Below are 18,494 nucleotides of genomic sequence, written 5' to 3'. Positions count from 1 at the left end.
TTGACCCTGGGTTGCTAAAGTTCAGGTCTTATATAATACAATTAATTCTAGATAATAAAGTACACTACAGTATCAAACTATAACCCAACCCTGAAGACCAGTCACACAAAAAATGTGCTACTCCTCAAAGGGAGTGAGTGGGGGCTTCACCACCAATACTGGGAAAACAAAAGCCTACTTACATTACAAATACAAGTATCTCCCTTTCAAAATGAAAGCGACATTTTAGGAAGAAAAATTTCCAATTACCTATGCAAATTTTGCAGTTAAGATCAAAAAGATGCTGTCTGTGTTGACTAGTGGTATCTTTAGACATTGAGTCAACCTCTTCTTTCTGTTTTTCAGATCCTTCTGTCTTCTCCAATGACTTATTAGCTGCAGGTTCCTAACAGCAGTGAAAGTAAAAATTAGTTTCAGCAGATAAAATTTGGCCTCAACTATTAAAATCAACTTCTATTTCGTACTGATATTTTTCCAAAATGAAACTGTTCCATTCATAGGTTTTCTTTAAAAAGTAAATGCTAGATTATGATTTAAAATGCAGCAAAAATTTAAACATTCCTCATTCTTCCAGGCCTCTAACAAGATTTCATGTTATTTCCCCACTGATATTTGAAAATGAGAAAATCTGCACCAGCTTTCAAACTACAGTCTGCATAAGAAGCACCTACAGATTTCTAGGCCTACTAAGGAATTAGCTAAGTCATAAAAACCCCAGGAATCTACATTTTAACAAGTGTGTAACCAGTGCCTGTGATGCAGATAGTCTGCACACTACATACAGAGAAACAATAAACACTCTCAAAAAAACATTAAACCAATAAAATATGCTACTTTAAAATACACACATTTTTAAAAATTCTTTTCTACTTTAAGAACATTAGGCAAACAAACCTTTCTGAATGCTGTTTTGAGCACTATAAAACACGACATTTTTATTATCTTTACCTGAATCTCCATGGCTGCTTCCTGTTCTTTCATTGGGGCATCACTCTCAATCTCTATTTCACCTTTATGAGTTATTTTTGTGATGGGTCGTCTTTCCACTTCTCTCTGCTCTTTCTCAATCATCTCTATAGTCTAACAGGAAATATTTTGAAGAAATACTTCATGACTAAAAATATATATTTATAGCTTTAAGTAACGGTTAAGAACATATCTCAAAATAAAAGCATCAACACAGATGATTTTAATCTTTAGGTCGTCTCTCAAACAACCAACATATACTGGGCACTTACATACGCCCGAGATGGTTTTAAGTGCTGGGGTTATAAGAATTAGACCCCATACCTCAGCCTGGTGAAGTTCACATGTACACTAACCAGAGGTAATTGAAGTGCAATGTAATTTGCAAAGTGATGAAACAGGATATTTATATTTAAAATTTACTTTCTGATTTAGTATCCTAGCAGCTGCCACCGGTAAATGAGAACTATCTTCCTCTTCCATTCCTAACTTGATGTCCTAACATCCTCCACAGTAGCAGAAGTTTACCCCAACACCAACAATTACCAGGTAGTCCCCTATCCTCTGTCTCCTGACTGAGCACACTTTGTGGCAGTGATAATTCACAGTTGAACAAGCTCAGCAACAAATCATAATAATTAAGCAAGTGTAACAAGAACTAGTAAAAGATAACTGTGAGTGGGGAGGGATTAAGGAAGGTAAAGATGAATTCGGTCATTTATCTCGCCTTTGTTAAGTGCAAATCATCCTTTAAAGAAAGAAAGCAGGTACATGTCCTAAAGAAAGAATAAGTTGGTCTTCAATGCAGATGATACTTGCAGCCACAGTTTCAAAGCAGAAGAGAGGCATGTGCATATTTGGGATATGGAGAAAAGAAAAGGAGATGATAATATTTTCAAAATAAAAGAAGAGCAGAAATTACATAGGGTCAATGTAAAGAAACACGTGAATAATATATCAAATCAAGGTCTCTTGTACTTCAAACTAGACTTGGCAGGAGATCCACACGGAGGCTTCATGCCTATGACGCAAGTAAGCAGCATGGAGAAAAGAAAGGTGAAAATCATGCAGAGTTAATGTGAACTGCAAGGAACCCAGATTTTCTGGAATAAAGGGCTAATTATTCTGAGGCCATTGTAATAAAAACAGTGGATAATGTGGCTATCTCACTATCACGATAACTCTAAATAACATATTCACTTAATCTTCAAGAGTATTTCAAGTTCACAACCCCCAGCTGAAAACTCTTGGCATCAGTGACTTTCAGAATTTTTTAGTTTTAAAAATGCAGTCTGGTGCACATACTATACATGTTACATAACATTCCAGTTAGGTCTGGGACAGTGCTACTTAATTAAACACACAATATTTCTGTGAATATCAACATTCAGACATGACGATTCAGGTCAGGTTTTATCAATAAACTCGTTACAGGGAAAGACCTTATTCTTCAGAGCTTTTGACATTTGAAACCTTGAATAATAAGGAATTATAAACCTGTAAAATTTTCATTCTGACAATCTGGCTCTACAAATTACCAATATTCCTAATACTTCAAACAATGCTTTTGAAAAGTGTAGACGTGATTAAGAAAAGGTGCATCTACTTTCCCATCTTTCTGATTTACAAAGTATATTAACAAAACACAAGGGAATTATGTAACCTGACAACTGGAGGAAAGGAGAAAAAAGCAGCAGAGATCAGGAAAAACAAAAGACAGAATTTAAGAAGTAGGTTAATGCAAGGTAAGTAATTAGAAGGCTGAAAAATATAGGTTTTGATATATTCAAATACATATTCAGAGATAATCTTACATGTCGGTTTTCTCTTCGTCTCCAAGCAGCTAATTCTTTAGAAGCTAGTTCTTCTGGACTCATTCGGATAAGATGATCAGGGGTTACTTCTCCTTTCAGTACTTTTTTAAATAATATCTGGAAATATTTAAAAATGGGAAAGAAAGGGGATAAAAACATTTTAAAAAGAAAGAGAGAAGCTGCTGTATAGAAACTTGTAAAAAATAAAGATGAAATCTAATTTACAAATGTTCAATGATTTACTATTACCTACTACAAAGAGAATAAATGACAGCCTTGTATTCTAGAAATTTATCATCTAAGGCAGCAAAATACACATTTCACATAAAAATCAACACATAATGGAGAAGCATGTACACTGGAACTATTATAACACCTATCCAAAAGTTGTATTAGGTCTTCCCAGGACACACTCTGTCAGAACAACCAACCGATGGTACAGCAACATGCTACATAAAACAACTTCACTCAACATGAGGCTTTACTATTTTTAAGATTTCACATGTTTAAATTTTAACAGGCTTGGAGGGGACTCCAGAGCAAAGAACCAACTGCAAAAAAGAAGCCTAAAGGAAATAAATATTTACTTATTGAAGAAAAGCTTCCAGATTATATCATCCATGAAGTAACTGATGCCCTGGACTATCACGGCAGATTGTACAATGCAGAATTTTCTTAAGTAGCTGTTAGTATACTTCAAGAAAACACCTCAAATCACATACTACAGCAAATATCATACAAGTTGGCAAACTGATATCACTTATGCGAAAATCTTGTAAAACTTAAGCAAATATGCAAGGAGTTTGCATCCACAAACACACAGCTTTTCGATTTCCTCTAAGGCCCAAACGAGAAATCTGAGGAAAAGGATTCAATTAATGTTTACTCCACTGCTAAAAGATACTTAGAACTAAAGTCATACTCAACTTAAGAAAAATGTTGTAAAATAGTTTACCAAAATATAATTAATTTTCTTAAGGAGGGTAGCTCAATCTTCACATTTAAATCAGAAGCATTAATATAGAGCTATGAATTTTGGTTTAACAGAGTTTTTGAAGAACACATATAAATGAATTTTTTATCAACGAGATTAAACATGGGACATAAAGGAAAGAAAATTCACATAAATCAGGGTGAGACAGATTTAATATTTTATATTTTAGTAAACTCATTGTATAATACTAGTCGCCACTGTGCAGAATTCATAACTCGGTTCAGTAGCAAAAGACTTGTAAGTTATATGGTCTCGCTCCAAGAAATAAATATAGCTCTACTGTATAAAATCTTAAATCCCTATATATCCAGGAAAGCTGAAAGCATAAACATCTATAAACACGAACAAAACAGACTTACATTGTTTTTAGGATCTTTCAGATTGAACATCAAACTTCTGTATTTGTTCTTATATTTAGCATCTGTGTCCCGAAAAAAACAGAACAGCTCTTTTTCAATTTTTGTGGCAACTTTTGCTGCCTTTTCCTCTGGTACCTTCAAATTTGAGTCTGTAAGTCTTAAAATTAGAATAATTGAATTATTTTTCACATACATGAAGCAGACATCATTCAACCTTCTGCAATGATAATGTGTGTTACCTTTTCATAAGAATGTCTTTGAGGGAATGTCTGACACTCTGTCTGATCTGGTCTGCAGAAGGCTTGGACGTAGAAGCAGGAGGAGGCACATTAGGCACTCCCTTTTCAATTTTCTTCTTTTTCATCTCTTGCCTCTCATGAGCACCTAATTTAAATAAGTATCAAAATGTATTAAACTGATTTTAAAAAGATAGTTTTCTTTTTAATGCATACTATTAGTTTATAAACAAAATTGATTAAAAATCATTATTTAGACATAAGATCAAAACTCATATTCCATATTGAAATATTCCTGACATTGAAATTCTGATCTGTGTACGATAACGGTTGTTAACCAGACGTACCGTGGTGATCATTTCATAATATAGTTATGCATCGCTTAACGACAGGGATAAGTTCTGAGAAATGCATCATTAGGCGATTTTGTTGTGCAAATACCACAGAGTGTACCTACACAAATCTACACGGTATAGCCTGCTACACACCTAGGCCACATGGTACCAATCTTTTGGGACCATCATCATATATGAGGTCTGTCATTGACTAAAACGTCATGATGCAGCGCATGACTACATATAGTCATAATGATATCAAATCATTATGTTGTACACCTGAAACTAATATGTTGTCAATTATACCTCAATTAAAAAAAGGAAATTCTAATTTAAATAAATTTTAATTAGAAATTAAGTGACTAATAAAAAGTGGTCCTAAAGCTATATAATGTATATACCCTTTCCCATTTTAGATAATGGTTTTTAAAGCTGGTTATTTTTCAAATATCCACATTAATCAACTTTTAAAAAACTATTTAGAAAATCTGATCTGCACTTATTAGGTGAGCAGATAATTTAATGACCTTACTAGTACCACAACATTGATGAATCTCCTCTGGTGTTAAACCAATTGTGCTTGATATTGTTATCCTGAGTGTTTAGCTTCTCAAATGATTTTTCAGTCCATCATTACTAATTCATGTGCATCTCCAAAATCTCAATGCCAAACATCCCACTACCCTGACCTTCAATCATACCTTATTTATTCTAGAATCTCATCATTTCAACAACTCTTAAATCTATCATTTTTACCAGTCATAGCCTCACTTTCCCACATAACCAACTTCGATCAGATAGCTACAAATAGCTGAAGACAACCAGAGGAAAATAAACACTGGTGCTGACAGATTTCACTTTAAATCTCAAGTAGATAACTCAATCTGCTACCCTAATCCTACTAAATTTTCCTAGTAAATTTGCTCTTCCACTTTCAAAGTATCTATTTTATACTTCCTCTCCTCTCTTCTCAAACCAACGATAACTCCTTCCCCAACTTCAACCTCAACTGATTTTCTTACTTCTCATTTCACTGAAAAAACAGAAAAATGTCAGCTATCACATCTTCCCATCACCAAATCTACTAACCCACCTGCATCCACCCAGCCTCCTACCACAGTCTTCCCTACTGTTACAATGGATGAGCTGGCCTTTTCTATGACCAACTCCTCTATGTGGATCCCGGCCTCTCTTGTCTCTTCACGGACTTTGAACTTCAACTATCAGGTCTCTCTCCTACATCAAATCCTCTCTCTCTACTGGATCATTCCTGTTAATCTAACAAACATGCTATAATATTTCATTAAAAAAAAATCCTTGACTCCACAGCCACCTCTAGCCACCACACTATTTCTGTTCCCTTTAACAGCAAAATTCCTGAAAAAGTTATCCATAATCAGTATCTCCAGTCCCTCACTTTCTATTCTTCCATGAGCCACTACATCTGGCTTTTGTCCCTACTACTCCACCAAAATCATTCTAGTCAAGGTCACCAATGATCGCCCTTTCACTAAATCACATATTTAACAATGTGTTCATCTTATTAGATGTCCAGACAGCATCTGAGTTGATCATTCCCTCCTTGAAACTTCATCTGGCTTCCAGGCCACCGTGGTCTCTTAGTTCTCTTACCTCACAGGCCATCCCCCTCTTCTCCCAAATTCTAAATGCTGATGTGCCCAAAGGGCTCTGCTTCTGCCTCTTCATCAGCGAACCCTCTCTGTAGCGTTTATAGCTAAGTCCGTGATTTTACATAACAACTGTGCATGATAAATCCCAAACGTATACACCATCCTCTGAAGTCTTCTCTCAGCTCCACACTCATCAGCCAAAGGTTTACTCAAAAATCTCTACCTGGATGTTTAATAGGCATTTCAAAGTTAAAACATCCAAAACATCATTTTTCAATTTTCCTCCTCAAATCTTCTCTTTCTCATCTCACTAAATAGCACTAACATTTGTCTAACCATCTACTATGACTCTTTCTTTCACCTACCTATATCTAATCCATCAGCAAGTTCTGTCAACTCTACTATAAAATACATCTCAATCTGACCAATTCTCACTGCCTCCATTGTACCTCTGTTCCAAGGTACCGTTTCTTTCCTAGGATACTGTTAAAGGTTCCTAACTAGTCTACCGCCCTCTCTCCTATCCTCCTACAGTCTGACCTCCAGAGGAGAAAGCAGAGTGACCCATCATTCCCTTGTATGAAGTCCTTTTAAGGTTTCCCATGACATTCAGAATGAAACATAAACTCTCTGCCATGGCAGCCTCAAAGTCCCACACAATTTTTCTGAACTCATCTGCCACTACCATTCTATCCCTCGTGTATTACCTTCCAATCACTCCACAGTGGCTTTCTTGCTCCTCAAACGCCATGCTTGTTTTTACCTCAAAGCCTTCAGACCAGCTGTGCCTCCTACTTAGTCCTTCCTCCAAAACAACTTCACATGCCTTCAAAACCCACCTCACAAGTTACCTCCTCCCTTCTATCTCAAACAAACTCCCACCACTCTCCTCGACTGACTCTCTACCCCATTATCCTAGTTTTTCTTCACAGTACCTAAATTCTGTAAAATAGCATACCATTTTCTTACCTGTCTACTTGTCTCAGCCTGTCTTCTCCCATCAGTACCTAAGTGACACGAGGGCAGGAGCCCCACCTTATCAAGTTCATTAGTACGCCCCCAGAATTCAGAGCAAGAGTTGTTAATCTCAAGGAAGGGCAATCACCTAAACTATTTATACTGCCACGAAAATGCTAAAATTTTAAAATTTCCCTAAATATATTCATTGATAGTGTATAAAATAAAAAATAAATATATTAGTATATAATAATTTCTAATTATCTTACTACCTGATTTGGAAACTTTTTCTCCTGTGCAAATAACAGTTGTAGACTCTTTTGGTATTTTTTCACTTTTTTCTTCTGAGGATCTCCGAGGTAAAACTGGTTGTCCCATCTTTCGAAGAGGAGCTAGCTGCCATTTTTTGATTTCACTATCTCTACATTCTGATGAGCTTTTGCCTTCACCAGATTCCTGGAAAAAACAGCATTTAATTCATTAGAATGAAAACTACTAAACTATCTTTAATCATAAAGCAAGCCTCAAGAGTATGTGGATGAAAAAAATTAAATCTAATTAGTATTACAACATATTGTGATATCAAACATATTCCATTCTTTAGCCCAGTAACTGTTCAAAGGGTTTCAATCAGTGCTATATACCTAAGTCTGGTACCATGTTTGGCACACAAGAGAAACTTAATAAATGGTTCAATATAAAATCTAAGGATATGACGTAATATTTAAAAAGCAAATTCCACAAACTAAAATTAGATTCAACAGTTCCAAATAAGATTCAACAGTTCATCATCAAAAAGAAAAGGAAGCCGTAATCACTCAGATAGCACAAGCATTTACAAAGTCAGACTAACCTCAGTTCCTGCTCTGATTCAGAGAATGACAGAGGGGTTTCTCAAAACATTTACAATATTAATGTTTTATAATGTCTTTTCAGACAAGATGGAGACAGCTCAGCTAAATGACAATAAGCTATATCTCTAAATGGCCAAGAAATTGTACCCAAGACGTGATGATTAATAGTTAACGATAAATAGTAGCTTTCCAAAGGCGTGCTAGAAACTGTTCTCAGTGGAGCTCTCAGTTCTATATTATCAACTATTTTGGTGCTAATCAAATCAACAAAGCAATAGCAAAGGTGAGGACGTAAAATGACTCAAACAGCCTTGGCAGACGGAAAATGTCAGATGCCACAAGGATTTGGCAAATTGGAACTTAATCTAGATTTGTCATATAAGGAGGGTCTAAAAGAACTGAGTTTGTAAATAATAGAGAAAATTTTGGAGAAAACATGCTTATGCTCTTCAATCTGAATGGCTGGACTAAAAGATTCCCAAAGTTCCTTCCAACTCTACAATTCACATTCGTTGTCTTCTGGATTATTACACTTGACCATTCACATACATTTGTTGCCACTGTGTTTCCTCCCTAGCACTATCTATTAAGAATAACAAATCAATGATTAGAAAAATAGCAGGTAATACAAAAGGAAACAATGAAAATAAAGAAAATTTAATCAGATGAAGTGCTGTGTCCTTTATACATTTCTTTTGTAACTGACTAAATATCTTGAAATTTCTATAGTCATGCACCTCATAATGATGTTTCAGTCAACGATGAACCACATGTATGACTGCGGTCCCAGAAGATTAATACCACACAGCCTAGGTGTGTAGTAGGCTATACCTAGACACTTCTCAGAACACATCCCCATCGTTAAGCAACACACAACTGTATCTGGAAAATATTTTTAGAAGTAGCTAAAAATATAAGATGAGGGAAAACTGTCAACTTTTTAAGAGTTCATATTTTAAGAGAAAAATTACGAGGTGAGGGTTCCAAGCAAATACTAGGACAAAGGTCAAAAGAATTAAGATTACTTTTCCTTACAAAGAGAAAATAACTCTTCCACTTGAAAATAATAATGCCAAATATGGTTTAAGGATTACTAGATATCTACAGACTGAAAAGCTTTTTAGAAAACCTTGTCAACAAGCACAATTTATACTTAACACCACAAGATCACACACACATCCTACCACAGAAAATCCAAGTTCCAAACTATAGACTAGAAATAGCACAAGACTGTAAGAAATAAGACCTGCATATTCTGAAGATGTCATTACCCGGCTTCACCACGACTGCCAAAATATTTCAAATAAGAACTCATTGCTTTTATGGAAAAATAAATTTGAAAATGTACACTAGAACAATGAAACCTAAAGAGAAATTCCAAAGTCTCATGGTCAGTCCATATGTTCTTAAATAACAAGAGAATGCATGAATGAGAAGCTCACCCGTTTTAAAATTTTGACCTTGTGCTTCACTGTATCATCTACATATTTGGCTTTGTCATTTGTTGGTGTGTGCTTTGATAACCCAAGCTTCTCATGTTCCATTGTTTTATCTTCACTATGGACTTCAACTTTAGCTTGGTTTTCCAAAATATCTGGATCTACTATTTCAGTCTTTTTATCTTCTTCAGCACAACATTTCACACACACATATTCTTTGTCTTCCTCTCCCATTTGCTGTGCTTGGGAAAGACTTAACCCAACACAATCACCATGAAACCAGTCATCACATCTCCCACAGCCAACCATAAACCTGGGGGGGAAAAAAAAAACTTTAACTTGATATATTGTCTTAAAAACCAATGTCAAAAGTGACCCTAAATTATATTTTCCGTATTTTATTTTCTGATATTTTGCACGTTTTCCATCTTTACCCATTCTATCAGTTCAACATGGACAAAGTTTTCAAAGAAAAGAATATGCTATGAAAATGGAAGTTTTAAGAAGTTAAACATTTCCCCTCTGGTATGAATGAGAAAATACTGGGGAAGAAAAAGAAACAACAAACAACTCCATAAGGATGAAAATAAAGGGCAACTGACCTTTTATAAACTAAATAGAATAATAAAATACAGAATAACGGTATTTCTCCACTGAGAAGTGGTAAGACCTGTGATAAATCTGATCACAGACAATCCATCAAAGTTACATTTACCTGAAATCATGCATAAAATAGAGAACCATTTTTCTAATGAATCCTCTTAAATGACCAAAAAACCCAGATAGCAACAAAAATGCAGCTCAAAAACTAACATAAAGGAGTCTCTCAAATTTTCTTAACACCTTAAGTATGTAACTATTCTTTGAGCTCAAAATATTATGGCTCACGGTGTCTCAATGATTTAGCTGAAGAATCTTGCTACTTACTTACTTACTGACCATGTGCTTTAGATAATAAACTTGCTTTCCCAAATAAAGATCGGTATTGTATCTTAACATGAAAATATTAACATTCAGGCTGATTTTTTTTTAAAATTTCCGATCTCCTTATAAAAGTTTTCCCCTTTTTTTATCTAAGAAATAATTTCACTACCAATGAAGTCCAGGGACATGAGATTTATGACCCTAAAAAGCTTCTGTTTTTCTAACTTAGAATATCTTGAGTTACTTTTGAATAAAACGGCAACTCAGCTGTATAAATGGCAATTTGAGGGATAAATTATCTTTTTTACATACTTTTCAACTCATCATAAGGAAAACTACAAAGCTCACAACCACATTTAACATTTTCCTCTTTTCTTCTTCAGGTTAGTAATTTTTGGTGTTTGAAAGATTAAGATAGGGGATTTAAGTATATTCTTTAATGATTTAAAGACTCTGTGCTGATTTTGATAAGAATAGTGGCACCAGCAAGTGTCAAAACTCCTTTTAAAAACCTGTGGTCCAATAGAAAGATGAGAGATATAGCTAACATATATCAGAGCTGTTTCAATGTCGGAACTATAAAAACCAGAAGACTGAGTTTGAATCCCTACAGGGTATCTGGAAGAGTCAGACCTCATTCCTCATTCCTCAATAGCAGTACTCTCTCCTATTTCTCGTGTGCCTTGCTATTGTGCACCACATTACTGCTGTGCATTAAAGAAACTTGACTTCCTCATGTCTACAATTTACCATCCTTTATCCTGAACGATAAGGCCTATGTTGGCTTTATCAGACAGGTCGTCATCTCCCCAATGATTCATTTGATTTTGGGGGGGGGAGGGAGGAACTCTCATGCTTTACTTTTTTTTAAAAAAAGAGAAAGTTTTGGATTCAGAAGCCTAGTAAGAAAACCTTCAAACAATGTGATATCTGCTTGCAAACAGAAACGGATTTTCAAGCTTTGGGGAGATTTTAGATGGGCCCATGTTTCAGTTATACAGATCTTCCAGTCAAGAAAAAAAAAAGTTTGAAAAATACAGGTGCTTAAAAGTTCTTCTATTTCAGGTTGGAAAGTCCTAAGAACTGCTACTTCTTGAATGCAACTATCTAAGATGAACGTCTTTGAAATACTGAAGGAAACCTAATGGTGATTCCCCTTTATTTCCACATTCAGAATTGCTCTACGAATCTTCAATGCAAGGCTGGATAGTTGCAGTGAGACACTACTTAAAAACCCACACTATGACCATGGCCATGCTTTTGCCCCAAATCCGATTCTAAATACCAGGTTGTAAAGCACATATTAACGAATTTCAAATTTTTATTTGATTTGACCAAAGAGTAGTTTTATGATCATGAAGCTTATTACTTTACCATGTCTCGTTTTACTTTAGAAATGTTTTCTCAAACTTGAGGGTCTAAAAAGCAAATCTCTACTGCCATTTACAGATGTATCTTAACAGTTTAGATTTTATGTTAAAATAATGTGGTTAAATAAAATTCTTAGACTTCAAGGGAAAAAAAAATGACATCAATAAGAATAATTTCTGTATTTCCTAGGGGAAAACATAATTGACTTGAAAGTGAAATTGATTACCCAAAAACGTAAATATGGATTACTTTTAGGTCTAAAACTTAGAAGTACTATGAACTTTACGAACCATACTTAAAAAAAAATGGCCTATCACAAAAAGAGAGAAGATATTTTCTTCTCTTTTCATATTATTCTTCATGGTTTTAAAAATGGGAATGGGAGGGTGGATCACATAGCTAACAGATTACTCCTCCATTGTCTTCTCTGTCCTTGAATTTCTGATTACCAATACGGAAAACCACATCAGTAAAAGATTATAGCCTGGATATTAAATCTTTCATTCAAAAAAAAAATCAGTGCTGTGTGGAATTCAGCTCTGATCAATTAATTGAACCAAGTCAGCATGAATCACTTAAATGGAAGAGTCCAGAAAAATTTATGTTGTGTCCTCCCACTGTTACATGTTCATACACAAAATTTAAAATAAAGGTAACAAACTAAACTAGATCTACTATAAGATAACTAAAAACTAATTTAAAACTCTAATCCTAACTCTGATCATTTTGGCATAAGCCAAAACATATTCTTAGGAAATTTTCAAGTTTCTTCAAAGTAAACCAGAGAGGCAACATTGAGATGTCCTGTTCCTAGCAAACTCATGTCACGAATCCACTAACAATGGAGCTGTTAGGAGATGGGCCTGCAGCTCTGACCACTCCCTTCACATGACAATCCAGGCCATGTTACTGTGAACATATTTGTACTCATTCTTCTCTAAGATGAAAGGATTCTGTTCCACAGAAACACTTTTGTCACTAACAATCTAATCTGCAGAGAAAAATACTTATCAAACTCTTACAATCTTGAGAAAAACTGGTATCATTTATTCAAGGAGAAAACTTCCCTCTCAGAAAAAGGTTTCTTGTTTGAATAAAAAGCTATAAATCCATTCTAAGGAGATTTTTGTTTGTTTGTTGTTAAATTTCATTCAATATACTAATCTTTTATAACTGGGCAAGAAAGTGTAATACGAACTAAAGACACAAACGTCTTCTGCAGAGGTAGGAATACGAGAAACTACAAGGCAGATGATATGAAACGAACCAAGACGTCCTCCTTCCAAAGTCACTGACTTATGTTGAAGAGTTCAAAGATCACATTTAACAAAAACGAGTATTACATAGTCTACTTTTTAAAATAATGAATATACTTGTTATAAGGGTGAATCAGGAAAACGAATGGAAGCAAAAAAACCAGCATGACGTGTAGTTAAGAGTCAATACCTACTGCCTTCAGGGCATGTTTGGAACTTGCTTATGGTCAAATATTACATTTAGCCATGCCACGAACAAGCCTATATTAAAAAACATTAATTTCCCACTGGAAGTACGCACAGGAAAGCTAACCTCAGTGGCAATATGGGTAAAATGCTAAAGAGTTAAAATAGTCTACAGGAGCACAGCTGCTACAAGTGCTGGAAAATGTCATATTAACAAATAGCTTTCAGTGTGGCTAGCACATGAGACCACAGAGACGGATGAAAATGATTTCCAGATATGCCTTCCTAATAAATTCATACTCTTACACATGGATTAAAACAGGAAAATCATGCTGCATGACAGGTGCATTTTTTGAGCAACCTCAGCGTATACAAGCACAATGCATATAAGCAGTAGTGAAGACTAGTTAATATGTAAAGAAAACACAATCAGCTACTCAGGCTTCTTTATTCACAAAATAAAGTAATGTGAAATGCTATGTGATGTGAAAGGCTGCTTCCAAAACAGATTGTTTGCAGTGTTATATTATTCATGTCAATACACAGGGTGAACTTAAAAACCCTACACATCTAATATTCTAAGTCATCTTCCAGACTGCGGCAAGGAAGCTTTAGGTTTTATAGAGTAGATCCAAAGGGCAGTATTAGGTAAAAAACTGCAGGACTTAATACAATGTTCATTTTAGGAAAATAACTGTGGATGTTGGTGAAGTGACTGTCATCATAAAAAGCCTGGGCAAACTCCTGAGGACCTAGCCGTCAGAACAGAAGTTTATCTATAAAAAAGCTAAATTATGACATATTTAACATGGCTTCCAACTCCAGGCCAAGTGTCATCTCGGAAGCTCGCTCACTCTAAGGCCACATGCCAATGTGATGATTTTTAGAAGATTCTGGCAGGGAGAAAAGGGCTGGTTTAAAAGAGCACTTAAACTAGCACCATCCAGCCCTAATTCTCTTAGGTCTGAAAATTTATCAGGCTCACTTTAGAATATCTGAAGAAGGTGTTTTAAATAAAAAAGCATGAAGAACACGTAAGTGAGGGCGAATTAGCACTATATTCAAACAAGTCACAATCTGTAAAAATGGAATATGGTGTTATAAAGTAACTACTGACACTAAAAATAGGCCACAGGCTGAATCACAAATGAAGAAATCCTTTGACATAAAACTTAATTTTTACAGAATAGCCCCAAGACCTCCCAACCTCTCCCCAACCACCACCACCCCCCCACACACCAAAATAATCTATTACAACATACTTCACTCAATTGTCCCTCCCTAAAGAGTTTCATTTCTATGTAATCTGATAGTGCTGGGAAAAGTCATTCTAACATTTACTTTGATGAGTAAGAAGATTACAATGGGCAAGTTACAGTGTTCTTTATCCTAATAATGGTGATGGAAGTTCAACAGCCATCTGAACACTTGAACAGGATAATCTCGTAGCTGCAAACTCCACTTCATCTCGTTTTCCTTTTCTTAAAAAGCAGGCAAACAAAAATTACATGGGGGGCAGAGGGGCAGCAGTGTCATAAAATATAAAACACTGAATCCTAAGGAAAGGAATGCCGAAGAGGAGTGCTAAAACCACTTCTTAAAAGATTAGAATTCACAAGAAATCCTTCAAATCACTAAAACATTCAAAAAAGAAAGAACTTTCACTCCATTCCATGTTACATACACAATTCACCTGAGTAATTAACAGTTTTAGTTATCAAATTTCATTCCAAGGTCAAGTTTGATGAAATGGTAGTGTTAAGTCATAGTATGCTTCATTTTACAAAAAAAAAAAAAATCTTCAAAAGAAAAATAGAATTTCCATTACGACCTTCATATTTTATTACTAGTTCTTCTCAAGCCAAATAAAATAATATATAACTTACAGACCCAAAGCAGTGTAACAATTTTCTGATTAGCAGAAAGTTTCTTTTTCAGACGCAATGACTAAATTACACTAACAGGTTACAATGACAAAACACTTCCATATATACCAGACGCTAGTCAGGCTATGCTTTTAAAATGTTCTAGGATGATATATTTGTAAATTCAGTGGCTCCATCTTTCTATCATTTATCCAGGATTGATGAGGGGTTTTGCTTCTGTAAACGTCCTTGTATATGAAATAATTTCTCTCTACAACAAGTTCTCACACTAACCCCACCCTAGAAAAAGCAATTTCTCTTCGCTATACACATCACACATGCACACACACACACACCTGTTGCCATGTGGTTTTTTGCAAAACCCACACTGCTTGCTGGGAGTCCACATGTATTTGCTTTCCAAAGCAGAGCCCTGCTCGGAGCCTTCTCTCTTCACGGTCGCTATGTTGTCTGGAATGAACAACGGTGGCTCATCCAAAGAAACACTTCTGCTGCTTCTTCTTTGGCGGGGTTGCAGGTTCTTCTCAGATTTTTTTAGTTTCAATTTATCCTCCTCCTTCAAATGCTCTACACCACCGGCATGTTCTAGCTCTTCCTTCCCGTGGCTACTGGTCTTCCCTGCTGGGGCCGGCTGCTGCGGGGGCTTCTGGCACTGCTTCTGGCTGGACGGTAACAAATGTCCAGTTGGTGTGGGATGAGGGGGCTCCTTAGAGCAACCGGGGTGGCCGTGAGGCTTCTCACTCAAAGAGGGAGTGAAGGGTTTGGGCATCTGTACTGAATTTTGATCCTGTGATGTTTTTTTCAATATAGAATGAGCTTGATTTTTCACAGATTTAACCCCAGAATTGCAACTCTGAATCTTTGCATCCTTATCAACTTGTTTTTTTCTCACTTTGACTGGCCTATGAAAATTTTGCTGAGATTCTGGTTCATCAGCATTTCGTTTCACACTTTTCACGTTAACTTTAGTTTTGTTATGCATTAATTCATGCTTTACTACCACGCTTTTTTTCAGAGTATCTGTGGTCACGTTTTGCTTAGAATGAACTACGGGTTTTGTATGTTTGGATTTCACGTTTTTTGACTCTAAGCAAGAAACACTACTTGACTGGCTGCTTCTATCATCCTGAAGGTTTGCTGTTTCATGAGACTCCATTTTAACACTTTCAACAATATTCAACTGTGTTGAATTGTGGTCAGGTGCATCACAAATAGCACTTTCTAAAATATTACTTTCTGGTTGAAAAGCACTAGTGTTAACCATCTCTAAGTTTAATTTATTAAATTCAGTGTTCTCCAACTGCTTATCATTAGACTCTGTGTCTTTACAATAACCCAATGATTCTATTTCATGTCTATGAAGGGAGTTTTTAGCTTTATCAGCAACTTCCATGTTATTCTTCAATTCCAAATTACATTCATTTACTTCATCTAAAGAACTAGATAAATCTACAGGGTTCTTTTCTGTCTTATTTGGACTTGTACAAGCAGCAACACCAGAAACAGCAGCACAAGATGCAGGTTTCTCAATAATTTGGTCATCTGCGTGGGATAATTTTACTGTCTCCTTTGACTCTTGTTCAACTTTTCCCTTTGCCCTCATTTCTTCAATGATAGTCTCATCCATTTTATCTGAAACAGAATCATTCTGTTCATGTTCTTCTTTATCTGAAAACTTAAACAATGGGGTACTAACAGTATTGATTTTACATTCCATCAGAGCTTCATTTTTCTTTCCTTCAATACTGACACAAGTTTCTGAAAGGAGTGGACAATTTAATTCATGAGATGGCACATTTGCTTCTCCCTGATTATTACATTTCTGCTTAGACTCTAATCCAGCTTCATCCTTCATTTCAAGACAAGATGACACTGAAGAATGACCTGAAGACACTGACACTTCTGGTACCACTTCACTTTGTCCAATATGTCGGCTGCTCCTTCTGCTCTCTTTATGGTATTCAGGTTTCGGTGATGTACAAACTTCTTCTTTAATCTGACACCTTTCTGGTTGTTTCACCCCTGCTTTAGGGGCAGACACAGTCTTCCCAGATGCTTTTTTTGTGCTATTTAAAGGTGCTGCATTTGAACGCTTGGCAATAGTGCTTTGTCGCAAACTTCTTACTTGTTCTATCACAAGGGAAAAAATAAATAAAAATAACTTAGCTATTTTGCAATGTGTCTTTATTTCAATACAATTTATAATATATCACTTTATTCTGAGCTATAAAATTTATTTGATCATTTCAATGAAAATGGACTGACCAGATACTCATGATGGTGACCGTACACATACATATGTTAAATTTTTTATTTATCAAAGTTCTATAAATTCTGGTTGGGGGAAAAAACTTCTATAAACCTCAGACTAATATTATACCTTACCACGAGAAAGAAATGTTTTCATCAAGTCTCTGTTCTGTAATAAGTAAGCTGTGAGTAAAATAAGCAAAATGAGCTTCCTTTACATTAATGCCTACCTTAAAGTAAGATTGTCATACAGTGTTAAACATTAAATATTTTAAAATATATAAAGCCAAACAAATTCAGGTGCCAGTAAAATCTGAACTAAACCACCTATCACAAACAGGATCTGTGTGAATTTCAAAGCACGGCCTCAAAAGAACTCTAATTCCTGTGTGATTGTGCTTCTCTTCCATCACCATTTTAGCATTCAAGCTATTCCTAAGAGAAGAAATGAAATACACACTAGAGTACTAGACACAGATCAACAAAAAAAGAAACAATTAAAAAGATTTGAACCACGAAAATGCATCATATGGGAAAAATGAGTAAAGTATGAAAATTGAATAAAGCTTCCCACCTTTAACAATACTCCTAACAAGCAATCTATTAAATAATGAGTTTTTCGTCCTTTCTCTATCAAGATACATCCTCCAGGGGAAGGAGAAACAGAGTGAAAAGAAACTGGAAAGAAAGAGAGCTAAATAATTCACTAAGCAGAAAAACCACCCACAACTCGAAATATAAAATAAGAAGCTATTTCCAAACCCATGCATATCCAATAACTCTGAATCAACTCTGTATGAAAATGGAACACACCAACTAAAGAAAAAAGTCTCCTTCTTTCCAATGCAAAACTCTATTATGTGCCAATATTTAGAACATTTTCCTAATTTGTCATATTAGCACCAAATGGTGAGACTCTTAAAGGAGGTATCATATGTCCTCATAAGCGTCCCAGTTTGAACAATAAATTACGTGGTCATCCTAATCTTAGAGACCCTAATTACCCCAGGACACGGCACGATATTCGGTCATTAGG

General features: G+C 35.4%; 1 protein-coding gene across 13 annotated transcripts in view; it reads right to left on the bottom strand.

Moving 5' to 3' along the window:
- Positions 1 to 18,494, bottom strand: part of PHF3 (PHD finger protein 3) — a 78,062-nt gene that overhangs the window by 12,607 nt on the left and 46,961 nt on the right. For all 13 annotated transcript variants that reach the window (XM_070584820.1, XM_070584828.1, XM_070584829.1 and 10 more), the window contains 8 exons: positions 15,544 to 17,338; positions 9,589 to 9,898; positions 7,565 to 7,748; positions 4,373 to 4,517; positions 4,134 to 4,290; positions 2,781 to 2,897; positions 949 to 1,080; positions 250 to 385 (listed from right to left, as the gene is read on the bottom strand). In XM_070584820.1, the coding sequence (XP_070440921.1) occupies positions 250 to 385; positions 949 to 1,080; positions 2,781 to 2,897; positions 4,134 to 4,290; positions 4,373 to 4,517; positions 7,565 to 7,748; positions 9,589 to 9,898; positions 15,544 to 17,338 (2,976 nt within the window). The remainder of the gene's footprint in view (positions 1 to 249; positions 386 to 948; positions 1,081 to 2,780; positions 2,898 to 4,133; positions 4,291 to 4,372; positions 4,518 to 7,564; positions 7,749 to 9,588; positions 9,899 to 15,543; positions 17,339 to 18,494) is intronic.

Source organism: Equus przewalskii, chromosome 19 (genome assembly GCF_037783145.1).
Source record: "Equus przewalskii isolate Varuska chromosome 19, EquPr2, whole genome shotgun sequence".
Classification (NCBI taxonomy): Eukaryota; Metazoa; Chordata; class Mammalia; order Perissodactyla; family Equidae; genus Equus; species Equus przewalskii.
Note: the sequence above shows the minus strand (reverse complement) of the source record. Positions and strands in the feature narration are given on the sequence as shown.